General features: G+C 39.2%; 1 protein-coding gene and 1 non-coding gene across 2 annotated transcripts; both read left to right on the plus strand.

Annotated features, from left to right (window-relative positions):
- Positions 1-1,415: 1,415 nt before the first annotated feature.
- UTP15 (UTP15 small subunit processome component) lies at positions 1,416-18,576 on the plus strand. The gene is made up of 12 exons (XM_049768790.1): positions 1,416-1,580; positions 2,279-2,371; positions 2,506-2,690; positions 4,157-4,335; positions 6,162-6,287; positions 9,145-9,280; positions 12,990-13,074; positions 13,924-14,073; positions 15,305-15,406; positions 16,484-16,617; positions 16,809-16,867; positions 17,919-18,576. The coding sequence occupies exons 1-12, from the start codon at positions 1,491-1,493 to the stop codon at positions 18,134-18,136; spliced, it is 1,557 nt and encodes a 518-aa protein (XP_049624747.1). The 5' UTR covers positions 1,416-1,490; the 3' UTR covers positions 18,137-18,576.
- On the plus strand, positions 13,442-13,548 carry LOC126003019 (U6 spliceosomal RNA). The gene has a single exon (XR_007493564.1). It is a non-coding gene; the product is annotated as a U6 spliceosomal RNA (small nuclear RNA).
- Positions 18,577-26,501: the final 7,925 nt, after the last annotated feature.

A 26,501-nucleotide genomic window follows, 5' to 3' on the forward strand; every position in this document is an offset into this window, starting at 1 on the left:
AAGTCAGACTTTAATATAAGTCTTATCTGTTTATGTTCGTGTACCTGATGCTCTGTTTTTTGGCTTTTTGAAATAGATGATGAGTTGCATCTCTGGACACATTTATCTGATAAAATTAATTATATTGCAATTAAGTAATTTTTAGTCTTAGTAACAAAGTGTAATGATTTAGTTTTTGTTCTCTTGTATCCTATTTTGTCACTTAAATTTGCGAATTATTTTTTTCTATTTATGTTCCTGGTATTTAGCCTTTTTAAAATTAACTTAAAAATTTTAAGCTTCTACATCAGAAGAATACCTTTTAAATTTCATTTCAAATCATTTTTTTTATTTCAAATCTTTAAATTTACTTTATGTGCTATATTAGCATTAGCTTTGTTTTCCTTTTAGCATCTTTAGGTTCTTAAGGAAGTCTAGTCTCCAGGCTGTGCTCTGATAGATTAAATGTCATCTTAAAACTAGATTAGAAAAAGTTTTGGTTTTGCATGATACCAACAAACAGAGACTGTGTGAAAAATAAGTGTATTGGCACTACAGTCAATAACTTGGATTGGACAAACTCGTTTGCCTGGAGCTTAGAGTTGGTCTTATGCCAGGAAACTTCAGGGGTAGGTTCTCCTTGTATTTAGACCAAGGCTTTTCCTTTCCATGTCCCTCATATTTTGGTCGGCCTATGCAAACAATAATTGCCACCCTAACACCATTTTTACAGTGCTCCTTTGACTCTAATCCTTAAAAAAAAAACCACTTAAACTTTTGAGGTTAACTTAAACTAATATGCATGTGCATGGAAATGTAAAAAATACTATGCCTTCAATGTTTAAGGAGTTACATAAGTTTTATGGCTTTATATTGCTTTGTGTACTGTTAAGAAATGTTTTAATGTACTACAATCTGGGGAATTGGGGGACAAAGTAATTGTACATGGGCTCTGTTTTATTTTACTTGATGTCCTTTGACTGAAAGTTCAAAATTAATGTACCAGCAAGGGGATTTCTTCTGAGAATCCTGTTTATGGGTGATTGTCCTTCCACTGTAACTTTACCTTGTCCTCTTTCTTTGTACCTTTGTTCTCATAATTAAAAATAAAAAAAAAGTTTTGGTTTTATATTTTGTACTTTCACAGTTATTTATTTATTTACTGCTATAAACGAGCTATCACACTTGTCAATATGCGGAGTCTGTGTACAATACTCACAACTGTAAATCTGGTTTGGCCAGTCAGGAACCAAAGTAGAGAGAGGCATTCTGACTTAGCTCATTTCTAATTTGTGTTACATTAGTTAAGTGGACATTAATCTCAAAACATCACACTGATTTTCGAAAGAATGCAGTGTGAAAAATCACCCTTTTTGAGGTTTATGAACAATGTTTGTGATCATGTTTATGGATAAAATATTTTCTTTTTTAGAAGGAAGCAGTCACTACAAGTGTTTCTGATTTCAATATCAGGCTATTTACTATTGAACACAATTTGATCATATGCAATTATGTCTGGGTATAAGCCTGCAGCTATTCAAACATACCCGATACTGGGTGAAAAGATCACCCAAGATACACTGTACTGGAATAACTACAAGGTAAGTAGGCAATAAAGGTGAGATGTGTGTATGTGCGCGCGCGCACATACTCATTTTTTGCCAATTGATTAGGAATAGGGAGATTAGGGATTTTAATAGCACAGGATGCATGGTGTGCATGCTGGAGACCCTGATTCAGTATGTGACACCATGTACTCCTTCAGGTACTGCCAAATCCCCAAACTCCTATATTTCAGTGTATGCTGGTATAGCTCCCAAGCTATTTAAAAGTGAAATAATGCCTATATTTCACCAGCAGCAATCACAGAAAAATGCTGAGTAGAAAGAGGGGAGGTGGGCCCGGAGAGATAGCACAGCGGCGTTTGCCTTGCAAGCGGCCAATTCAGGACCAAAGGTGGTTGGTTCGAATCCCGGTGTCCCATATGGTCCCCGTGCCTGCCAGGAGCTATTTCTGAGCAGACAGCCAGGAGTAACCCCTGAGCACCTCTGGGTGTGACCCAAAAACCAAAAAAAAAAAAGAAAGAGGGGAGGTGTGCTCTTTCAGCACATATTTATTTACTTTAATGTGACGGGGATAGACAGCCTGGATGATGGGGTGTGGACATTTTTTGCATTATTTATGCTTTTATACAGGCTTGTAAAAGTTAGTAAGAGTAACAAATGTAAGAGATTTTGTAATCCTTCAAAAGATGTTATCTGTTGCATCTGTTAATACTTTGATTTATTTTTTTATTAAGACCCCTGTTCAGATTAAGGAGTTCGGAGCAGTGACCAAAGTTGACTTTTCTTCACAGCCTCCATATAATTATGCAGTCACAGCTTCTTCAAGGGTAAATATAATATTAAACTTTTAATTTTCTTTTTTATAGTTTATATGTATATAATTATTACTGACTAATCTTGATCATCTGGCAAAAAGTATCAAAAAGTCTTAAACCATTTTTTTTCTTTTATATCGTTGTAGATTCACATTTATGGCCGTTACTCTCAAGAACCTATAAAGACCTTTTCCCGTTTTAAAGACACGGCATACTGTGCTACTTTCCGGCAGGATGGCAGACTTCTTGTGGCAGGGTGTGAAGATGGGGGAGTTCAGCTTTTTGATATAACCGGAAGGGCCCCCCTCAGACAATTTGAAGGCCATACAAAGTAAGAGGCAGTTGATTCTGTTATGCTATTTATTTTGAGTTTAAAAGAAAGATAATTTATCAAAAATGCATAAATTATGTATTTATGTACTATATGTACTACTTTTGGCCGTTTCAAAACAGTACAGCAGCAAGGAGCCATAGTCCTGTTTTTTTTTTTTTGGTTTTTTTTTTTTGGGCCACACCCGGTAACGCTCAGGGGTTACTCCTGGCTATGCGCTCAGAAGTCGCTCCTGGCTTGGGGGACCATATGGGACGCCGGGGGATCGAACCGCGGTCCGTCTCCTAGGCTAGCGCAGGTAAGGCAGGCACCTTACCTCCAGCGCCACCGCCCGGCCCCCATAGTCCTGTTTTTTGGGACTCAGGAGTTCCCTAGAATTGTGTGTGACATTTTAGGAATTATAAACCACTGATTTGTAAAGGCAGCTACCTAATTGTGAATGAGACTTTTAGGGCTTCATTATATTCATAATTATCATTTTGAAGACATGAATTTTTACTTTTTCTTCTTAGATTTTGTGCTTTACCCTTTGATATACCGAATGGCCAGGGCAATTTTATATTATTGTGACCAGATTACCATTTTTATCTGGGAATTTGAAGTTAATTTAAAATTCCAGAAGTGGTCGAGCCAGAAGGCTAGTACAGAACTTAAGACACATACCTTGTTTGTAAGGAACCCCAACTCAGTGGTCAGAACCACTTGAGCCCTGAGCATCTCCAGATGAAGCTCTGGAGGGTTCAACTATACTGGAGTGACCGTAGTAATCTCCAGAATGACATAGAATTTAACCTCTTTTATTGTTTGTTTTGTTTTTTTGGATAACACTCACTTTTGTTCAGGGCTGCAGCTCTACGCTCAGGAGTGCCTTTTTTTTTTTTTTGTCATTTATTTTTTGGTCACCCCAGTTGTGCTCAGGCTTTACCCCTGGCTCAGGAATCACTTGTGGAAGGCTTGGGGTGACAGGGATTGAAGCTGCATGCAATACAAACATCCTACCTGCTATATTGCTCTGGCATCATGTTTTCAAATACTTGATATTTATTTATTTGTTTATTTTAGTTTTTGGGCCACACCCAGTGATGTTCAGGGTTACTCCTGGCTATGTGCTCAGAAATCACTCTTAGCTAGGGGACCATATGGGACACTGGCGATCGAACTTAGTTTTGTCCTGGGCAGCTGCTTGTGAGGCAAACGCCCTATCGTTTTGCTATTGCTCCAGCCCCATGTTTTCAAATATTTTAAAGAATAATGTCTCTGTGCAAAGTGTACAACATTCTCTTTCAGTCAGCCACTAAGTGAAACAGTATATTAGAAAAGTTTTAATGTTGCTATTTTTATAAAACTGAACTGCTCTTTTGGGTTGTTCTTGTTATTTGAGGGAATAAATTGAATATATTATTGGTAGAAGAGGCTAGAAGGACATTTTTTTCTATGCTACTAAATATTTATCCTTATTCTTTCAGGGCAGTTCATACAGTTGATTTTACAGCTGACAAATACCATGTGGTTTCTGGAGCTGATGATTATACAGTTAAATTATGGGATATTCCAAACTCCAAAGAAATTCTAACATTCAGAGAACATACTGATTATGTCAGGTGTGGTTGTGCGAGCAAACTGAATCCAGATCTCTTTGTAACAGGTTGGTGAACTCCTTATTTTTTAAATGGAGGGTGCTACCATGCTGTGCTCAAAAGGCCTGGAGTGCCCATCAGCTATTTTCAACTGCTTGGCAACCACAGCAGTATTCAGGACCTTCAGGGCTGTACTCAGTGTTGTTCAGGTCTACCATGTGGTCCTGGGTGTGGAGCCAGGTCAGGCACATTCTCAGCGTGTACCCTCATCACTATATTATCTCTTGGTCCTTTTGTCTTTTCTAAAGGTGAGGGCTTCACTGTGACATTTTCATTTTGCTTTGTTTGCATAAAAAAACTCACAATCCTGGAATTTTGCTTTATACTTGCCATTGTTTACATACTTGTGAGCTTTCCCACTAAGAAATAAAAAGTTTAAGATTTTTAAATAAAAAAATACCCTTGGTTTTGGAGGCTACTGGACCTAGCCAGAAGGGAGGTGGATTTGTTCACCTCCATTCTGAAAAGGCCTGACATAGAATTGGCAACTGGGTGATCCATCTACCTGGACAAGTATAGTGGCATGCAGAGTTCAGGAGTTGTGGAGCTGGGCCCCTTGCAATGCCAGTTTGTGATAGGGGTACAGTGGGTGGGAAAACTGGGGACATAGATGTAGGAAAGGGCAAACTGGTGGTGGGATTGGTATAGGAACATTGTCTGCTTGAAACAACTGTATTATGAATAAGTTTGTAAATCACTGTTCATATATACATAAATGTTAAGAAATGGAGGAAGATAAAGGATAGCATATGTCTCAGAGCTCATAGAAAAAAATAAAATGGTCAGTGAATGAAAATAAGAAAGAGAGATTTCCTCTTTCTCCAGTTAGAATTTTCTCCAATTTTCTTCCGGTCCTACATTTTTTTTTTTTTTTTGGATTTTGGGCCACACCCGGCGGTGCTCAGGGGTTACTCCTGGCTGTCTGCTCAGAAATAGCTCCTGGCAGGCACGGGGGACCATATGGGACACTGGAATTCGAACCAACCACCTTTGGTCCTGGATAGGCTGCTTGCAAGGCAAACGCCGCTGTGCTATCTCTCCGGGCCCGGTCCTACATATTTTTATGAAAATACCAGGTTGCCTTAAAAATAGTCAAATCCAGGGCCAAAGCAATAGCACAGCACTAGGGCATTTACTTTGCACACAGCTGACCCTAGATTGACCCAGGTTCGATTCCTGACATCCTCTATGGTCCCCTGAGCCTGCCAGCAGCAACCCCTGAGCATCAGTGGGTGTGGCCCAAGTGCACCCCCATCCCCCAAAATCAGGAGTGATAGCACAGCAGTGGGGCATTTGCCTTGCACACAGATGATCCTGGACAGATGGTGGTTCGAATCCTGGCATCCCATATGTTCTCCAAAGCCAGGAGTGATTTCTGAGCACATAGCCAGGAGTAACCCCTGAGCATCACTGGGTGTGGCTCAGAAACAAAAAACAAAAAAGTCAAATCCTTGAATGAGTTACTATCCTGTTTTCCCTGGGCCCGGAAGCTGAGAAACAAAGATTGCACTTCTGTCTTCTTAGGTGCCTTTGCAAGTCAGAGACTCTTCAGGAGTTCAATAGCTCAAATATAGGACTAGTTGATGTTTCTGTGACATATAGGTTGGTGTTTCTTCACAAACAATCAGTGATGCCAGATGACTTGGGAGTCCTGTGATCTCCTCATGAATAAGTGCAACTTATTTTAAATATTTTTCATTTATACCTTTTCTCTAAAAATTTGTGTCAGGGCGGCGCGCGCTCGCACACACACACACACACACACACACACGTACACGTGCACTCTCTTGTTTTCAGTGGTTTTAAATTCACAACGTCCACATTGCCGTTTTAGGGTCATATGATCATACTCTGAAGATGTTCGACGCGCGGGCCAATCAGAGTGTTCTCTCTATAGAGCATGGGCAGCCAGTGGAGAGTGTCCTGCTCTTCCCCTCTGGAGGTCTTCTAGTCTCAGCAGGTATTTTTTTTTTTTTTTTTTGCTTTTACCATTAGTTTTGATCTTGAGCGAATCATTTATCTGTAAATCAGTTTTTTTTAATTGGTTGTTTTTTACAATTCATCAGTGTGTATTTGAATTGTATATCTTAAGCTTTTCCTTAGTCTACAGTAGGACAGGTCAGCAGCTCTGACCTGTTGAATATCTGAGGGACAGAGTGTGAAGGTGTGCTGTGCGATTAATTCAATGTCTCCAGTGCTCTAGATGAGCCAACAAGGTAGGTATTTTCTCTATTTGAAGCTAAGGAAATAATTATTTGAATTAATTTGTTAAATGTTAAAGATCTGATTATCTGAGAACCACAGTACCTTATCTGCTTACTTAGCTTTCTGTTGTCTTCTTAGTTGTCTTCTTAGACCCCATAAAGTTGGTTCTAAGAGATCTCTACAGTGTGGTAGACCCAAGGTTTGATTGCCAGCATGTTATATGGGTTCCTAAACCTGCCAGCAGTGATTTCTGAGCACAGAGCCAGGAGTAACCCCTGAGCGCCACCGAGTGTGGTCCAAAACCAAAAAAGAAAAAAAGAGATCTACAGTAGGTTCTTGGCCTAGAATCAGGATTTTCTTTTCTTCTTTTTTAGTTTGTTTTGTTTTGTTTGTTTGTTCATTTGTTTTTGGTTTGGTTTAAGTGTTGGCTTTTGGGTCACATCCAGCTGTGCTCTGATATTATTCCTGGTAGTGCTCTGGTATATTCAGTGCCAAAGATTGGAGTCAGCTGTGTGTAAGTCAAGTGCCTTAATTATCTCACAAGCCCCCAGGCTCATCATTTTATGCCACTGTAGAAGAAAATGGCCTTATCCACCATAGCTGATAAGATAGTGCCAGAAGAGGAGATAAAGTGTAGTCCAAAATGTCCTTTACATTTTTTCCAATGAATTGTAGCTGAGACTTTTTTTGTAACATTGATCATGTTGCATTTTCAGAATTACAATAGAAGTCAATTAGATTTTTCCATTTGTCAATAGTCAAAATCATTATGTTGATATTATGGGGGCCAGAGAGATAGCATGGAGATAAGGCGGTTGCCTCCTATGCAGAAGGATGGTGGTTCAAATCCCAGCATTCCATATGGTTCCCTGATCCTTTGAGGAGCGATTTCTGAGCGTAGAGCCAGGAGTAACCCGAGCACTGCCGAGTGTGACCCAAAAACCTCAAAACAAAACAAAAACCACATATGTTGATATTAAAATAGGTAGCTATCTCCCCCCCCCACTTTTTTTTTTTGGTTTTTGGGTCACACCCAGCAGCGGTCATGGGTTACTCCTGGCTCTATGCTCAGAAATCACTCCTGGCAGGCTCGGGGGACCATATGGGATGCCGGGATTCGAACCACCGACCTTCTGCATGCAAGGAAATGCCTTACCTCCATGCTATCTCTCCAGAGGTAGCTATCTTTCTAATAAGATTAGAAGTATGATTATAGCATATGCATGATTGTGCTTCCTCTTTTTCATTTAAAATATCTCAATAGAAACAATTGTTTCATTTTTTATTTTATTTATTCAATTTTTGGTTTTTGGGCCACACCCAGTGATGCTCAGGAGTTACTCCTGGGTATGTGCTCAGAAATTGCTCCTGGCTTGGGGGACCATATGGGACATGGGGGGGATTGACATGTGGGAAACGTGATCTGTCCTAGGCTAGCGTTGGCAAGACAGATGCCTTACTGCTTGTGCCACCACTTCGGCCCCTCAATCTTTTTTAAGTAAACGTTTTATTTAGAGAAATGTAAGGGTGGGGAGAGAGGAAGGAGTGAAAGCAAAAATACACGTTAAGTTTTGATGAAGGTAGCAGAAAATGTGCCTCTAATAGTTTTTCCCAGTATTTAATTTGCTTTGAAAATGCATTGGTAACATTTTTGGATGTATCTTTTTTCTTGTTCTTGTTTCTTGATAATTTATCTCTTTGTGTCACTATCAAGTTATGGGACTCTGGCAATCCCTTGACTTCTATTAACCATGAAAATTCCAGGCTGGGGCCAGAGCAGTAGTACACACAGTGGGTAGGGCATTTGCCTAACATGCAGCTAATCGAGCCTGCCAGGAGTAATTTCTGAGTACAGAGCCAGAAGTAACCCTTGAGCCACCCAACACAAACCAACCCAGCCAAATCCAAGAAAATGACAGACTCGAGTAGGTCAGTGGTTTCAAATTAGGACCTCTTTATCGGTTCCATCTAGGGAGTTGGGATTATGAATGGAGTATGAATTACACCCAGTTTCTCTCTAGGTGAGAATTCACTCCCTCCAGTTAGGTATTTTATTACTTACTAGCCATTTTGCATAATGTGTTGCTGAAAAATACAAAAGTTTAATTCTTTCAGATTTAATTACTTCTATGGGTGCTTCCGATACTTAATGTTTTAAAGGACTTTTTGTTTGGTTGGAATTTATAAAATCTTTAGGACATAAAATCTTGCTATTTCATAATTATTCAAAAATTCTTTGGAGAATTATTTATTATATATAATATATTTTTTGTTTTGTTTTGTTTTTGGTGTTGCTCAGGGCTGATTATTCCTGTCTCTATGATCTGAGATTACTCCTAGTAGTACTTCAGGAACCATATATGGTACCAGAGATCAAACTCTGGTTAACAGTTTGCAAGGCAAGCACCTGCTGTACTGCCAATCTCTCCCACAATATAAAGTTTTTTCATTGTAGCAGCTAAGGGACAAGAACTGCTACCTGTACCCAGTCAGTGGTGGAGCCAGGACTGAAACTGGGTAGTTGGTGAGGCATCTGGGGAAAATGCCATTTTGTACCTTTATAATATTCCCTTTGGGCAGAATGTCAAATCAGTGGATGTTTCTTTTCATAGGGGGTCGTTATGTTAAAATCTGGGACATGTTAAAAGGAGGACAATTGCTGGTATCTTTGAAGAATCATCATAAGACAGTGACGTGTTTGTGTTTGAGCAGCTCTGGACAGAGACTGCTCTCTGGTTCCCTAGATAGGTGAGCACTTGATCTCTTTTTTTTTGTTACAGTTTGTAAGTGATTCCTGCTTGGGAAATGAGCTAATTAAGTACTGTTTGTGCCAAGCTATATGTACTGCCAAATGATCTTCAGGAGAAAAAGCCTGTTGTACTGAATCTAGTTTGGTCCTTTGGATATAGCAACTATACATTATCCCTTGAACAATTTATTGCTTTCATTTCTTTTTTGCCAGGTATTTTATTTACTTTTACTTAAAGAACATTCATCACATAGTTGATATAGTTGACCTTGATTTATTTGTTTTGAAATAAGTGAGAATACAAGTATTAAAAAACTGAATAGAGGGGCTGGAGAGAAAGCATGGAGGTAAGGCGTTTGCCTTTCATGCAGGAGGTCATCGGTTCGAATCCCGGCGCCCCATATGATCCCCCGTGCCTGCCAGGAGCTATTTCTGAGCTGATAGCCAGGAGTAACCCTTGAGCACCGCCGGGTGTGGCACAGAAACAAAAACAAACAAACAAACAATATATGTATGTGTATATATATATATATATATAGTTTAAAAATAAAAAAAATAAAAAAATATTATTTCCAATGAGGTCATTTAGACATTGGCAGAAGATTTAGTAAACTTTTTTTTTTTTTTTTTTTTTTTTTGGTTTTTGGGTCACACCTGGCAGTGCTCAGGGGTTATTCCTGGCTCCAGGCTCAGAAATTGCTCCTGGCAGGCACAGGGGACCATATGGGGCGCCGGGATTCGAACCGATGACCTCCTGCATGAAAGGCAAACGCCTTACCTCCATGCTATCTCTCCGGCCCCAAGATTTAGTAAACTTTTGTTGCTAGCTGACCATTCTGTTATTTCATTTGTTTCCAGACGTTAAGTGACCTCAGCTATACATTGGCATTCAAATTGGTGTGTTTCTTTGGGGGTGACAGCATCAAACAAAACAAATTAAGTTGTACATCCATAAATGCCACTGAGAGGTTCAGGAATTCAAACCACTGTTACTGATACTACAGCTTTTTTTTTTTTTGGTTTTTGGGCCACACCCGGCGGTGCTCAGGGGGTAACTCCTGGCTGTCTGCTCAGAAATAGCTCCTGGCAGGCATGGGGGACCATATGGGACACCGGGATTCGAACCAACCACCTTTGGTTCTGGATTGGCTGCTTGCAAGGCAAACGCCATTGTGCTATCTCTCCGGGCCCTGATACTACAGCTTTTATGGGACTTATTCTGAGCTGAAAGGTCTCCTGGAAGTAGGAAAATGTGGGGAATTGAGGTAGGGTGCTCATACTTGGCCCAAAAAAGCTCTGGTGATATCAGCTTAAATACCGGTATACCTGGAATTTGGTCAGATAGGTGTCCCTGAAGAGAACTGTAGAGAAGTGAAGTTGGACTATTGTCAAAAGCAGCGATTATGGGTAATCACTGCAGCAGGCATGGCAGGGTCTTGGCCCATCCTCTCTTTCCAGCTTCATGGCCAGTATATCCATGATTTTTCACAGCTTGGTGTACATCTGTTAAGAAAAGAATGAATTTATGGAGCTAGCCTAGTGCAAATGTAGTGACTGACTTTTTCTCTTTTATTTTTTATTCCATTAGTTAATGTGAATGGCACTGTCAGAAAAAGAAATGAGTTATATTTGTAATTTTATTTTTGGAATTTTGTAATTAAAAACTTTTTTTTTTTTTTTATTAAAGCACTGTGATCCAGTACTAATCCCATCACCAGTGTCAACCTCCCTCCTCTACCATTGTTCCCAGTTTCCCTCTCATACCTTGCTCTACTAGCCTGTCATTTTGACAGGCACTTTTTTTTTAAGTTTGGTTGGTAAAGTTTGGGTTTTATGATTTCAACGTTGATAACTCTGATTTGGCACTTGTAATTAAAAATAAAACACATTGAAAAAAATTTCTTTTTGTTTTAGGGTCATATCTATCAGTGGTTAGGGACTTCTCAAAGCTCAGTGCTTGGTTGTCACTCAAGGAGGTGCTCGGGGAACCATTTGGTCCTGGTGATTGAACCCAGATCTTCTGCTTGTAAAGCATGACTCTCTTATTGAGCTTTCTCTCCAACCCCCTACATTTCTAATTAAATGTTTTTATTTTGTTCATTCACATTCATTGATGCTCAAGGTTATTTCTCCTGACTTTGCACTCAGGAATTATTCCTGCCAATACTTGGGACCATATGGGTTGCTGGGGATTGATCCTGGATCAGGTGTGTACAAGGCAGGTGCTTTAGCCATTGTACTATCACTCCAGCTTTTTCTTTTTCTTTTTTTTTTTTTTTTTTTTTGTGGTTTTTGGGTCACACCCAGCAGTGCTCAGGGGTTATTCCTGGCTTCAGGCTCAGAAATTGCTCCTGGCAGGCACGGGGGACCATATGGGACGCCGGGATTCGAACCGATGACCTCCTACATGAAAGGCAAATGCCTTACCTCCATGCTATCTCTCCGCCCCCACTCCAGCTTTTTAAATACTTTAATAACCACATTATAAAAGGAAAAGTGAAGTCAATAATAAGTTTTATTTATTTGAATAAGTTTTATTTAGTTTATTATATTTAAAACTTTACCATTTACTATTTAAACTATGTAAACATTAATGCAAGTCTGAAACAATTAAGCATCAAAAATATGCCCTATGATAAAAATATTGTAGTGATGAAATTGAAATTGTTAGGTTTAATAGAAAATTTTTATATGGTTCAAGTTTAAAAACAGTTAACTAAAATTAAATTAAAAACATTCAGTTCTTCATTTTCACTAACCACCTGTCAGGTTCTCTAGTAGCCACATGTGGCACTGTGTAAAGAATAACTTGTATTCATGACTTGACATTTTACTTTGGTATTTTTTTCCCTCTTTATTTTTCTACTGATATGGGAGTTGTTGCTTTTCAGCCTGTTTATTTATATGTAGACATCTCTTTTAAAAGCTAGAAAACATTTTGAATACTAAGGACTTTATCCTTAAATACATTGCATATGCCATGAGATTTTGTCAACAGGCATTTTGGGACTTGATTTGAGAGCTGTCTCACAGAAGCTAATTGTCAGTTGACCAGTGGACTCTATGTAATGATTCTCAAGCTCAAGTGATTTTTATCTCTTAGGAGTTTGATTTCTCAAGAGATATTTTTGGTTGTGGTCCAAGCGTGGTGGTGAAATGTTCTGGCACTGGTCAGGAAGAGAGGTTATGGATGCCGCTAATGGCCACAGTGCACTGCCAGTCCCTTCCAACTAAGCCATTCATTTCATTATCCAGGCCAGATGTTAGACATACTGAGGGCCAAGAAACTTGCTCTTGTAGCGTCCTGTGCCCTTCCATTATGCTTTTTTTTTTTTTTTACTCTCAACGACATTTTTTTTTTTTTTTTTTTTTTTTTTAGTCTTTTGGGTCACACCCGGCAGCGCTCAGGGGTTACCTGGCTACAGGCTCAGAAATCGCTCCTGGCAGGCACGGGGGACCATATGGGATGCCAGGATTTTAACCAATGACCTTCTGCATGAAAGGCAAATGCCTTACCTCCATGCTATCTCTCCAGCCCCATCAACATTTTTAAAGGGCATTCAGAGATCGAGTTGCTTATAATTACTGGTCTGTTTTTCTTTGCTGTTGTGTAATTTTTATATTCAGATAATAAATTTTCAAATAGTAATAATTTTGCATTTTATGATTATTTCCAACATGACTTACAACAAAACTTTTCTTTATTAGGAAAGTGAAAATATATAGCACAACTTCCTACAAAGTAGTCCACAGTTTTGATTATGCAGCTTCAATTTTGAGTCTTGCCCTTGCAGTAAGTAATTTTAGCTGTTTTAAAGAGTTCTTTCACTCTAATCTTACCTGTTAAATGAAATTCAAGTGAATTTTAGGCTTAGTCTTTGTATTTGAATAGTCATGTTTTCTAGCTTTTTAAAATTTCTTTGATAGCTAAATTTGAATGAAACAATGAAATGATTGTTAAAATGCCTGACTTGTCCCTGTAACATAATACTTAATGTCAGTTAGGTTCTACTTACCATGGCATTAAATTAAGGGAGGGTTGTAGGTATTGTTGATTGCTTTTTTCTTTAATGATGCTCTTTGTTATTGAGGTATTGAAGAGAGAGGTAGATTTGAATATAATGTTGAAATTGGAATTGAGAGAAAAAACTTAAAATATTGTGCTCGCTTCGGCAGCACATATACTAAAATTGGAACGATACAGAGAAGATTAGCATGGCCCCTGCGCAAGGATGACACGCAAATTCGTGAAGCGTTCCATATTTTTTAAAAAAAAAAAAAAAAAAAAAAAAAAAGAAAAAACTTAAAATATTAAGTTTGCAAGATTATGGAAAGTGCTGCTACCATGTAATCTTTGTCTTTAGAGGACACATGAAAAAAGCTATTTTGCAAGTTTTTTAAGATGTCATCAACTGTATGTTGTTATATGCACTTAGCCTGTTTTATGATAGTTATAGTAAATCTGATATCATATATATATATACTATATTCTGGAGGAAAAATGCCATTGCTTTCTCTATATACATTATTGTTAGGAATGCATTGTGTGAATAACTAGTAAGCAGGTTATGAATGTTATTTTGAAGAAAAATTTCAAATTATATGATAGGGATTGACTCACTTTTTTCACTTTATGCTGTAGCACGAAGATGAGACAATAGTTGTAGGAATGACCAATGGAATACTAAGTGTTAAACACCGGAAATCTGAAGCAAAGAAGGATTCACATCCTAGGAGAAGAAGACCTGCATATCGAACTTTTATTAAGGGAAAAAATTACATGAAGCAAAGGGTACTTTTCATACGTTTTGATTAAGTGAAATTTGTTTGGTTTCATTTGTTTATATTAATGGAAATATAGTTCACATGATTATTTAATTTTATTCTGATTTTTCTCTGCCACTGGCAATCTTCAGATTGCTGCTTTTAGAATATTAATAAGTAATGGGAAATAAAGACTACTTTAGTTAATACTTTGAATCATAACAATATTATAATGCTTTGTTATTCACAATAATATTTTTAATAACAAACTTATTTGATCTTCTAAATCAATGGTTCTCAACCCTTTTTCTGATCATGGGACCCCCTGTGATCTGTTTCCTTCCTGTGGCCTTCATCCTATGGCTTGGTCTGTAGTCTTGCCATGGAATATACTGGGGGCCAAAGGGAGCCATCTGGCCCCTTCTTGAGAAACATTTCTTTAAAAGTCATAAAAAGTAGTACTGCATCAATGTCAGCATTTGGCATGTAAGAAAATTGAAATCTAAAGAAGTTGTAATTGATCAGGATTTCATTCGTGGGTAGCAGAGTCACTGGTTGGGCCTGGACCAGTCTCATTGTTTTCTTTCAACTAAATCACATGCTTATCATATAAAGAAATCGAAATGAGTAATGTTTGTTTAGAATTGACGTTTTATGTATTCACTGAAAGTTAAAATCACAGGAAAGAAGGAAGACATTACTCCCTTTTTATTTGATTTAGATAATGAACTTTTTTTTTTCTTTTTTGTGGTTTTGGGTCACACCCGGCAGTGCTCAAGGGTTATTCCTGGCTCCAGGCTCAGAAATTGCTCCTGGCAGCAACGGGGGACCATATGGGATGCCGGGATTCAAACTGATGACCTCCTGCATGAAAGGCAAATGCCTACCTCCATGCTATCTCTCCGGCCACAAGATAATGAACTTTTAACATTAAAGTATATATATATATATATCTATATATATAATCTATATATATAGATATATATATATATATATATATAGTTCAGGATGCCGGGATTCAAACTGATGACCTCCTGCATGAAAGGCAAATGCCTACCTCCATGCTATCTCTCCGGCCACAAGATAATGAACTTTTAACATTAAAGTATATATATATATATCTATATATATAATCTATATATATAGATATATATATATATAGTTCAGGGCTAACTATTATAATTATCATGGGAAAAGTTAGATTTTTGATGAAATTATATAGGTTTGATTTTTCTATATAAATTTGTCTTTCAATATAGGATGATATTTTAATAAATAAGCCATTAAAGAAACACCTGGAGTTGTATGACAGGGATCTGAAAAATTTTCGGATATCTAAGGCGCTTGACAGAGTCCTCGAGGTGAGTGAGGAATGTTGTGTATATATGTGTGTGTGTGTGTGTGTGTGTGTGTGTGTGTGTGTGTGTGTATGTAATGGTATTTTATCATAGTCTTAGGGTCACTAAAATGAAAGGCAGGTGGGGCCGGAGTGATAGCACAGCGGTAGGGTGTTTGCCTTACGTGTGCCCAATTCAGGACAGACCTTAGTTTAATCCTCAGTGACCCATATGGTCCCCCAACTCAGGATCAATTTCTGAGTGCATAGTCAGGAATAATCCCAGAGCATCATTGGATGTGGCCCAAAAAGCAAAAAATTAGAAAAAAAAAATAAAAGAAAGAAAGAAAGAAAGAAAAGAAAAAAATTAAAGGCAGGTGTAGAGATTTTCTATGTTATGCCCGTAAAACACACACAGACACACATAGTCCCCCATTAACTGTATTTATTATAGAATAGTATTAGTGCTAATAAAATGAAAGGAAAGGTACATATATTCCATGTTGTGCATCGAACGAACACACTCTCTCTCTCTCTCTCTCTCTCTCTCTCTCTCTCTCTCTCTCTCTCTCTCTCTCTCTCTCTCTCCCTCCCTCCCTCCCTCCCTCCCTCCCTCCCTCCCTCCCTCCCTCTCCCCACACACTCAAAATACTTCACCAATGGGCCCGGAGAGATAGCAGAGCAGCGTTTGCCTTGCAAGCAGCCGATCCAGGACCAAAGGTGGTTGGTTCAAATCCCAGTGTCCCATATGGTCCCCCGTGCCTGCCAGGAGCTATTTCTGAGCAGACAGCCAGGAGTAACCCCTGAGCATCGCTGGGTGTGGCCGCAAAAAAAACAAAACAAAACAAAATCCTTCACCAAGCACGTTATAATTGTTAATATATAAAGAACAAATTTTTAGAAAAATCATCTTACTTTTTGCCTTACACATTACCATAACTCAAAGCTGTGAAGATAAAAAAAATATTAAGGTTGATCATTAGTGAGTTCCAAGACACTTTTATTCTTGTGCTATTGTTGAAATACTGTTTTATAGTACTGTTAATTATAGTTTTCCTCGTTCTTTTTTATTTACTCGTGTTGGCTCTGAAATATTTTTCAGCCGAGCTGTACCATAAAGACCCCTGAGATTACAGTTTCCATCATAAAGGAGCTGAATCGAAGAGGAGTTCTTGCAAATGCCCTTGCAGGTCGGGATGAGAAGGAAATCAGTCGTGTTCTTAATTTCTTGATACGGTATGTTTTTTTATATCAGTGAGACACTTGGAATTTTGCATCTAACATTCTTTTTTCTACAAATAGGAGACATTTACTTTTAGTCTGATCTTTGTAGAGAACCAGTGAAGCATTATTCTTTAAAATTGGTTTTAAGGATTTATAAAAAAATTTAAGTTAGCAAATTTTAGTAAACGATTTTTGCTTTGTAGGAATCTCCCTCAACCAAGATTTGCCCCTGTGTTGATTAATGCTGCTGAAATCATCATTGGTAAGTAGAGCTGGATAGATCCTAGTATTTTGCAAAATAGAATCTCAAATGATGAAATCTAATTTGCATATGAAACAGGTTAAAATAATATTTCTGTCAATTTCTCCACTAAGAAAATTCATGTTAAAAAAGTAAATTGAGGGCCCGAAGAGATAGCACAGCGGCGTTTGCCTTGCAAGCAGCCGATGCAGGACCTAAGGTGGTTGGTTCGAATCCCAGTGTCCCGTATGGTCCCCCGTGCCTGCCAGGAGCTATTTCTGAGCAGACAGCCAGGAGTAACCCCTGAGCACTGCCGGGTGTGGCCCAAAAACAAAACAAAACAAAAGTTAATTGATATATTTTATTTATTTTATGTATGTTTTTATTTAATTTTGGTTTTTGGGTCACACCCAGTGGTGCTTTGGATGTTCTTATCCTTGGTTCTGGGTTCTGGGATCACTTCCTTGTGGGTCCTAAAGATCAGATCCAGGTTGACCAATTGCAGGATAAGTACCCTGCCTGTACTATTGCTTCAACCCTTAAACTGATACATTTTAAAATAAAGTAAAATGTTTTTAGCAACTTGAATTGTTGTGAGTAGTTACTAGAATTTAACTTTTTTTCTCTCTTTTTGTCTTGTTTTGTTTTTGGACCACACCTGGCAGTGCCCATGGCTTATTCCTTGTTCTTCACTCAGGAATTACTCCTTGTGGTGCTTAGGGAACCATATGGGATGTGCGAGATTGGACCCAGATTGGCCTTGTGCAAAGCAACACTTACCTGCTGTACTACTATTGTTTCCGTCCCAGTAATATTTTCAGTTTTCTTCTTAAACATCAACAGTGCCCATGAATTTTTATAGAAAAATGAAAGTCAAAACTTCCATGGTGCTTTCTATAATCATTTTTTTGAAAATGCTTATGCCAATAGATTATTTACTTTCTGTAAGTCAACAGTTAGTTGTAAAGTACTTTTCACTGCCTGTATATAATATTTTATGTTTTTCTAAATGTTACTGTTCATTGGCTGTATAGAATATGTTCCTTAATATTTTTCTGCTTTCTCTTTCTAGATATATATCTGCCTGTGATTGGTCAGTCACCTGTTGTTGATAAAAAGTTTTTGTTACTTCAAGGACTTGTAGAAAAAGAGATTGATTACCAAAGAGAGCTGCTGGAAACCCTGGGGATGATGGATATGCTTTTTGCTACCATGACAAGGAAAGAAAGTGTTTCTGTGTTACAGCATGCATCTGATGGATTTTTAGACAATAAGAAGATCGAATCATAGTGTATGCTTGATAAGCCACCTGAGAACTCCTAATTTGCAATATATAATGATTGGAAGGAGAATCTTCTACTTTGATACAGTATAGATGCCATTTACAGAAGCGATTTTATGAAAGCGATAGGAATAATTATGTTTGGAAAATAGGTACCTGTTTTAAGACATGGTTTACACATGGTTCCCATGTGATATTTTGAATCATCTTATATCTTATCCGGAAGATCTGAATTGTTGTGGTCGTGGTATGTCTCCCCTGGACAAGCTGCCATTAATTGTGATGCAACAGAGCTCTGTGTCATCTTTTGGGTGGGTGTTCAGAACTCTGTCGAGTGTTTCCACTGAGAGTTTAGCCCAAGGAACAGAGCTTTGTTCTTTACTCTGTCCTGCGAAAGATCACCAGCAGATCAGCAAATGGCATCAACGAATAAACTTTCTTTACTCTGCTTTGTGCCCTTCGGATTTCCAGGCCCCAGTGAAGCATATGCCTCCCCTATCCTTGACATTGTCATTTTTCCTAGGTCACATGCTGTGTCTCAACTGGTCAGAGGACTGTCTTTTCCAAGTGCGGTGGCTAGCTCTGAGTAATTGACAGGACTGGACACAGACTGAGAATGTGATCAGGCAATAATGAAAATTTGTGTTTTCCACCCAGATCTTCTTTTTATTTCTGTAATGTTAATATATATATTTGAATTATTTTTATATTTGAATATATATATTTAGTTTTTGGGTCACACTCGGTGGCGCTCAGGGGTTACCCCTGGCTCTGCACTCAGAAATCGCTCCTGGCTTGGAAAACCACATGGGATGTTGGGGATCAAACCCATGTCTGTCCTGCGTCAGCTGCTATGCTACTACTCCGGCCCAATTTTGAATATCTTGATCAGAACATGGTCTATAATTAAGATGATTGGATTGTGGAATTATGGTTTTTCCTTTATATGCCAGCCTTCTTCCCTCCCCACCCCTCAGCCTCCTTTTGAGCCATACCTTGCTGTGTTCAGTGCTTATTCCTGGCTTTGTGCTCAGGGACTGCTCCTGGCAGGCTCAGGATCATATATTATGCTGGGGATTGAACCCAGATTAACTACATGCAAGGCAAGAACTTTATCCCTTGTACAATCACTGCAGCCTTTACTAGGTTTTCAGAACTGTCAATTTGACATTTCTCTTCTAACCAATAGACTTACCCTTTATATCTCATAGTTACCTATATATCTAAAGCAATGTTCTCTGCTCTCTACTTAAGATTCTAAACAACCAACCCCATTCTTTTGTTTTAAACTCACAAAACCAGACTAGCTTTTTTTTTTTTAAAGTATTTTTTCACTTGAGTTTTCTGAATTGGATGAATTCCTGATGGATAGTCATGAGTTAGATCTATCCCACATTGATTTTTATTTTGCTACCTCTGTAATCTTTCCCATTCCTTTTTTATCCAAGTAGTTAATGACCTGTAAGGAAATACTTAGTTAAAGGAAGATTTTGTAATTGGAGTCTTAAAAAATTCAGGTCTGTGAATTTGAATCATTTTTAAATCCGAAAAAGTAGGATGCTTTGTGTTTTACGGGACAGACATAGGCTCAAAAATAGGGCCAGTGTTTATGAATTGATTTGAATAATTATGCAGCACAATGGCTTGTAAGAAACCAAGAATCTGCTTCCCTGAATAATTAGTGAAGTCTAGAACTGTCTTCATATTGAAAGAGTTAATTTATTTAAATAACTTTTATATTTAAAAGTTTATAAATTTTTAACTTCTAAAGTATGCTGATAATTTGTATACTAGTAAAGAAAAAACTATGTTGAAATCCTACGGGAGTGTTACTGTCTGTCAAGTGTCACGTGTGACCAGGGCTTCATCTGATTTTCACCAGCTCTCTAAGGTTGCGGTGGTACAACCTGGAGGAGCCAAGTGGGCCTTACATCATCCCCACACCTGAATTGCCTTCCTGTTAGGGCTCAAGGACTCACTCACTATGTACAACTTCACTGACTGCTCTTTTCAGAGGAAATGTTCATGTTACAAAGTTTCATAAAGATTAGGAAGCAATCCTTAGAATCCTTCTGTGTGAAGTTTAAGGGATGTTTTATCATTATCTAGTGGGACCACTACTAGCTTACAAATGCATTTTACTAGCATTGTCATTGGCCTTAGGGTTCTAACCTAAAACCCCCACTACCATTTTTTAGATGTGGGAGTTTTAATTGAAATATTTTTAAATGTTACTAAGATTGCCAAAATACTGAAACATGTCAGATAACCTGGAAAGCCACTGTTAGTTTATTGTGTTTATAAGAATGAAGCACTCTTTGGGGCAAGCATGTCAAATGCTGTCTAAAAATAGCTTTGAAGTCTACAAGCTGTTAAATTTAAAGGCATTTAGGTTGTAAATGGGTCTGTTCAAAGAAATTTAGTCTGTTCAAAACTTAAATGAACTTAACCTTTTAATTAAAGGAACCCGTAAAAGTGATTTTTAAAAATGTATCCGTTTTCTAAATGGAATATTTGTTAGCTTAAACTTTAGAGACTGAAAGCAAGCTTTAAAATACCCTAACTGGTAACTCTAAGTTGGTTTCTCTAAGACTGCAGTGCTCTTTTGGACACTAAAAATCCCTCCTAGTGACTGTTTCCTCTGCCTGAACAGAGCAGGGAGTGATGATTAAGATTTGTAATCAGATTCTTGATGTGGGCAAGCATGAAAGGCTGGGAGTGCTGTTTGGTACACTCCTCCCCCTACCATGAGGGCTGGTCTGTGGAGAGAAAGCTTGAACCTAAATGCAGAGAAACAAAGCCAGAGAAGTCACTGTGGGTCCAGATGGTTAGTTTCACATTTCAGGCACCCTCACCTCTTAGCATCCCTGGACTACTTTGGAATCCTTCGCCTTGAAGAGAGAGTGAACAGATGAGAATGAAAAGCCCAGAGCTATTCCTAAGAGGAGCCTTACATTTGGAGGTGAAGTAGGGGCTGTAGAATGACCCCCAATATCTTCCAGGGATAGTAGGGGACAAATCCCAACATAGCACGCCTGTGTCTAACTTTTCTTTTTTGGTTTTGGGGTCACACCTGGCAGCGCACAGGGATCATTCCTGGCTCCACGCTCAGAAATTGCTCCTGGCAGGCTCGGGGGACCACATGGGATGCCGGGACTTGAACCACCAACTCTGTGTGCAAGGCAAATGCCCCACCTCCATGCTATCTCTCCGGTCCCCTTTTTTCTTTTAGTCTGGTTTTTGAGCTATACATAGTGATGCTCAGGGCTTAACTCCTTTCGCTGTACTCAGGAATCACACCTGATGGGGCTCAGAGGACAGCCCAGCACAGCACACCTGGGTTTGTGTGTGTGTGTGTGTGTTTTTGTTTTTTGTTTTTTTGTTTTTGTTTTTTTTGTCTAGTTTTGAGTTACACACAGTGATTGGTGCTCAGGGCTTATTCCTGCCTCTGTACTCAGGAATCATACCTGATGGGGATCAGAGGACCATGTGGGATGCCAGGAGTCAACATAGGTTAATCATAGGTAAATGTTCTACCCATTGTACTATCCATCCCCACATCCAGATATGCTTGACTAAGATCCACCTTAAATTTATACAAGTTTTATGTTTTGTGCCACATGTGGATCTATGCTCTGGGGCACTCTGGCTCTGCTCAGGAACAGCCCCTGGTGGTATTAAAGGATTACAGGCACCATATCTGGTTCAAGGAATTGAATCCAATATTAGCCACAAATAACAAGTGCTCTACCCCTCTTCTGTCTCATTTGCCTAAGATTTAAAAACAATGGGCTGGAGCAATGGCACAGAGGGTAGGGCACTTGATTTGCATGCAGCTGGCCCAAATTTGAACCCCAGCATCCACATGGTCCCCCAAACCCCAGGAGTGATTTCTAAGTGCAGAACCAGGAGTAATCCCTGGGTGTGCCCCCAAAACAACAACAAAACAACAGCACAACTATAGTTCTGAGTACATTAAAGTTGCCTCTTAATAGAATACAGCACAATTTTTCACATGCTAGGTATATGATGAAAACACATTTCTCCCAGTTTCAGTTTAATTGCTTCCAAAGTAATGATTATTGCAACTTTCTCCTGTCAGTAATGGTGAAGGCCTCATGTAGGAAACAGTTTAGGAAGCTAAAGTAGACAAGGATTTATTTAATAGAGGCTATTATGTCTTTACAAATCACAGGACTGGGAAGAGTGAAAATGGGAACCTACAAAGGAATTCAAGAACACAATCTGCAGAGAAGCTGAGCTCCAGAGAGACCCCTTTTACCCCCTCAATAGCTGCCTTCTATGAACTCATATATACCATTGTAACTATGCTAATGAGGATATCAGGCTAGGAGCAATTATGGGGGGAAAAATGTGATCATCTGGTTTGTAAGCAGTTAAGTCTGCCTTCACCTTAGAAAAAAAACTTTTTTCAATTTAAAGAACTGTGGTTTCAAAAGTTTTTGAGAGTTGAGTTTTAGGCAATACAATATTTCAACACCAATCCCACCACCAGTGTAAGTTCCCATTACTGGCTTTTCCATACTCCATCATTCCTCTGCCTTCTACTTTGACAGGAACATTACAAAGTTTGATGGTTGCAATTTAGAGCTCAAGTTTTTAGTGTTGTTGAATATATAGCTATACCATTCTTCCACATCATCAATATAACCAAAGCTCAGACCTCAGTTTCCCAATTTCCTTTCTCATCTTCCTGCCTTGATTTCTTCTCTGTCCTCCCTAAACTCTGAGGTCAAAGGTGATCTAGGCATCCCCCGCTTTACTACATTTCTTCATTCAGACATTCCATATTCTACAGATAAGTGAGATCATCTTGTGTTTATCTTCCTTCATCTGGCTTATTTCACTCACCATATCTTCCAGTTCCAACCAGGTTGCAACAAATTGCATGATTTCATCATTCTTTGCAGCTGCATTATATTTTATTTGGTATATGTACCACAGCTTCATATTTCATTCATCTGTTTATTCATCTGGAATCACCTAGGTTGATTCCTTCTCTTAACTATTGTACTAAGTTCAGCAATGAATAATGGTGTGCATATGTCCTGTTGAATGAATGTTTTAAAGTCCTGGAGGTAGATAGCCCAAAGTGGAATTGCTGGTCATATGACAGCTCAATTCTAAGTTTACTGAGAGCCCTCTATGCTGTTTCTACAAGGATTGAACTAGATATCATTCCCACCAGACATTCAACTTCTTTGTTTGGCAATCTGAAGTTTACTTGGAATTACGTGCTTAAATGATACTTAAGTACTATTTAAATGGATCGTTTTTTGGCTATCTTTTGATAAACTGGATTTAATTAGATAGCAAAAATATTTAAAATTTGTATTTCCAGGTTGGTAAGTCAAACAGCTTTTAGAGTTCTTGACAACTTGCTTGATTAGAAGGAGCTAAAGTTTTTTTTATTAATTAAATTTTATTTTGACCAAAGTGGATTACAAATCTTTCACAATAATATTTTAGGTACATAGTGACATTGAATCAGGGGCATTCTCACCACCAATATTGTCCTCCCTCCACCCCTGTTCCCATCATCCATCCCATATCCCCCTCCTTTGACCCCGGCAGCTAGTGTAAGTGGTCCCCTCTGTGTTTAGCTTGTTGTAAATTGGGTTTCAATTCTGTTGTCGTTGGCTTTGGATTTGGTGTTTAAGTCTGATCATTTTTTATTTCTACTTAATGTTCATACACCTGCTTGGTCTTAGTACCCTCCATTATTTGCCCCTTAATTTGTGAGGCAGACAGGATGGTTCAAGTTATGTGGTTCTGTTTGGAGGGAAGAAAAAAAGGGGGGGGGGTAAAATCAAAGAAAGAAACAGGAAGAGTCCTCCTAGAGGCTATAAAAATCAATTTAAAAGAAGAAAGGGAGGGGCTGGAGAGATAGCACATCAGCGTTTGCCTTGCAAGCAGCCAATCCAGGACCTAAGGTAGATGGTTCGAATCCCGGTGTCCCATATGGTCCCCGTGCCTGCCAGGAGCTATTTCTGAGCAGATAGTCTGGAGTAACCTCTGAGCACCGCCGGGTGTGGCCCAAAAACCGAGAGAGAGAGAGAGAGAGAGAGAGAGAGAGAGAGAGAGAGAGAGAGAGAGAGAGAGAGAGAGAGAGAGAGAGAGAGAGAGAGAGAGAGAGAGAGAGAGAGAGAGAGAGAGAGAGAGAGAGAGAGAGAGAGAGAGAGAGAGAGAGAGAGAGAGAGAGAGAGAGAGAGAGAGAGAGAGAGAGAGAGAGAGAGAGAGAGAGAGAGAAAAGAAGAAGAAGAAGAAGAAAAAGGGAGAAAAACATAAAAACCATACAAAAAAAAATCAAAGGATCTCGAAAAGCACCACAGCAATTAAGACAACAACCAAACAATAACCACAGTCCTGAAATACAAACAAAACAAAGCACACACAAAAAGGAAGAAAAAAAAATAACAACAACAATATAGGCACAGTAAATATTGGGGAGATTAGAAAGGACATTCCCTTGGCCTAAGAGAAACAGGGTTTCTCTGCCCTTGAAGCATATTGTCATGAGAATAACTACAGGCTCTTTTTCTCTTCCCTAGGTCCTTTTGTGCTGTCTGGAAACTTTCTGCTCAGTCATGAATGATAAAAAGGGCTCAGTAACTAGAGATCTTGTTATTTGCACAGGTCATAGGATGGAGACCAGAGTGAAGTCTTTCTTTACATTTCTAGAAGTTCTGTTTCAACACTATAATTTTAATCAGTCTTGGTTTTTGCACTGATCCTTGTATGAAGCCTAGGATAGTCTTTCATCCTTTCCAGAAGTTCTGAGAAAGAGCTAAAGTTTTATACCAAATGAATTGATAGGGTTTTTCTGAACTAGACTAAACAGAATAAAGTAAGAATATAACAAAAGTACATATTCTTAACCATGGTATCATCCTTTTTGGTTTTGTTTTGGGGTCACACCCGGCAGTGTTTAGGGGTTATTTCTGTCTCTATGTTCAGAAATTGCTCCTGGCAGGCGCAGGGGACCATATGGGATGCCAGAATTTGAACCACTGTTCATTCTAGATTGGCTGCTTGCAAGGCAAATGCAAAGGCAAACCGCTGTGCTATCTCTCCAGCCCAACCATAGTGTCATCTTATGGTCTAAAAATGAGTAACGGCCTTACTATTTCTGTCTCTTGCTAATATAATTATATAAATTGGGAAGATGGTGCCTTCTGTGAGGCGTTTGCGCTCTCTCGCAGTGTGGGGGACGTCTGGGGCAACGAGCCTTCTCTGACGACTTCCATGGAGTGGGACACACAGGTGGTGCAAGGGTCGCCTTCTCTCCACAGCCCCGCAGGGCTGAGGAACCGAGGAAGTGCGACTGCCGTCATGGCTGCAGCCAGAACGGTGAGTCCTGTTCCACTGCACGCGCTGCCGAGCCGTCACCTGGCCTGGAACGTGGCCTCGAGCCTTGGGGCAGCGGTCTTCGCCAGCGTCACAAACAACGTTGTGGTCTGGGAAGAGTCTTTTCTATTTGGCATCGATGGCTTGCTCAAAGGCAGCACTTACAATCTTTTGTTCTGTTCCTGTGGTGTTTCCGTTGGTTTCCATCTATTTTCGACCCATGCTGCCATGGCAGCCTTAAGGGGCTATTTCTACCTTTCCAGTGACAAGATGGTGTGCTATCTCCTAGCAACAAAAGCCATAGTGCCGGCATCTGAGATGGAGATTCACAAAGTCCCTCGTGAAGAGTAGGTGGCGGAGCTGAAAGAGAAGCTAATGTTAATACATGACCACTTAAATTCATGGATGAAGATTCTGAAGAATGTGATTCTGGCCAACTCCACAACAGAAAAATGATCCAGAAGCAAGAGTTTGTGTATGAGGGTCAGAATATTGCTGTCGATGCTTGGATCTGTCACTGCACGTAACATGGATGTCTCCACTATAAGGGAAAGCATACTCCAGATGTGTCTTTTCACTTTCCTGGTGAAGTGCCTGATTTTCCCCAAAAAATAATTCAGCCAGAAGGCCCATCGGTGGAAGTCAATCATAACCCCTGCGTGGATTACTGACTATATTTCTGACATGGCTGTGACATTATATATCTCTTTACTTTTATTTATTTGGTTTTGCCTCCCTTGCTAAACTAAAGATATTCGGCCTCAGTTATCCTGCAATCTTTTTTTTTTTTTTTTTTGGTTTTTGGGCCACACCCGGTAACGCTCAGGGGTTACTCCTGGCTATGTGCTCAGAAGTTGCTCCTGGCTTGGGGGACCATATGGGACACCGGGGGATCAAACCGCGGTCCGTCCAAGGCTAGCACAGGCAAGGCAGGCACCTTACCTTTAGCGCCACCGCCCGGCCCCTATCCCGCAATCTTATAGAAATTTTCAGCACCAAGACCCG

Source organism: Suncus etruscus, chromosome 2, assembly GCF_024139225.1.
Source record: "Suncus etruscus isolate mSunEtr1 chromosome 2, mSunEtr1.pri.cur, whole genome shotgun sequence".
NCBI classification, from domain to species: Eukaryota; Metazoa; Chordata; class Mammalia; order Eulipotyphla; family Soricidae; genus Suncus; species Suncus etruscus.

What these genes read in the sequence shown, in the direction of transcription:
- UTP15 (XM_049768790.1), top strand. Translation starts at nt 1,491, where the DNA reads ATGTCTGGGTATAAGCCTGCAGCTATTCAAACATACCCGATACTGGGT. An exon ending in CAATTTGAAGGCCATACAAA is followed by an intron (nt 2,691 to 4,156) that starts GTAAGAGGCAGT and finishes TTATTCTTTCAG; the next exon opens with GGCAGTTCATACAGTTGATT. An exon ending in GTTCTTAATTTCTTGATACG is followed by an intron (nt 16,618 to 16,808) that starts GTATGTTTTTTT and finishes TTTGCTTTGTAG; the next exon opens with GAATCTCCCTCAACCAAGAT.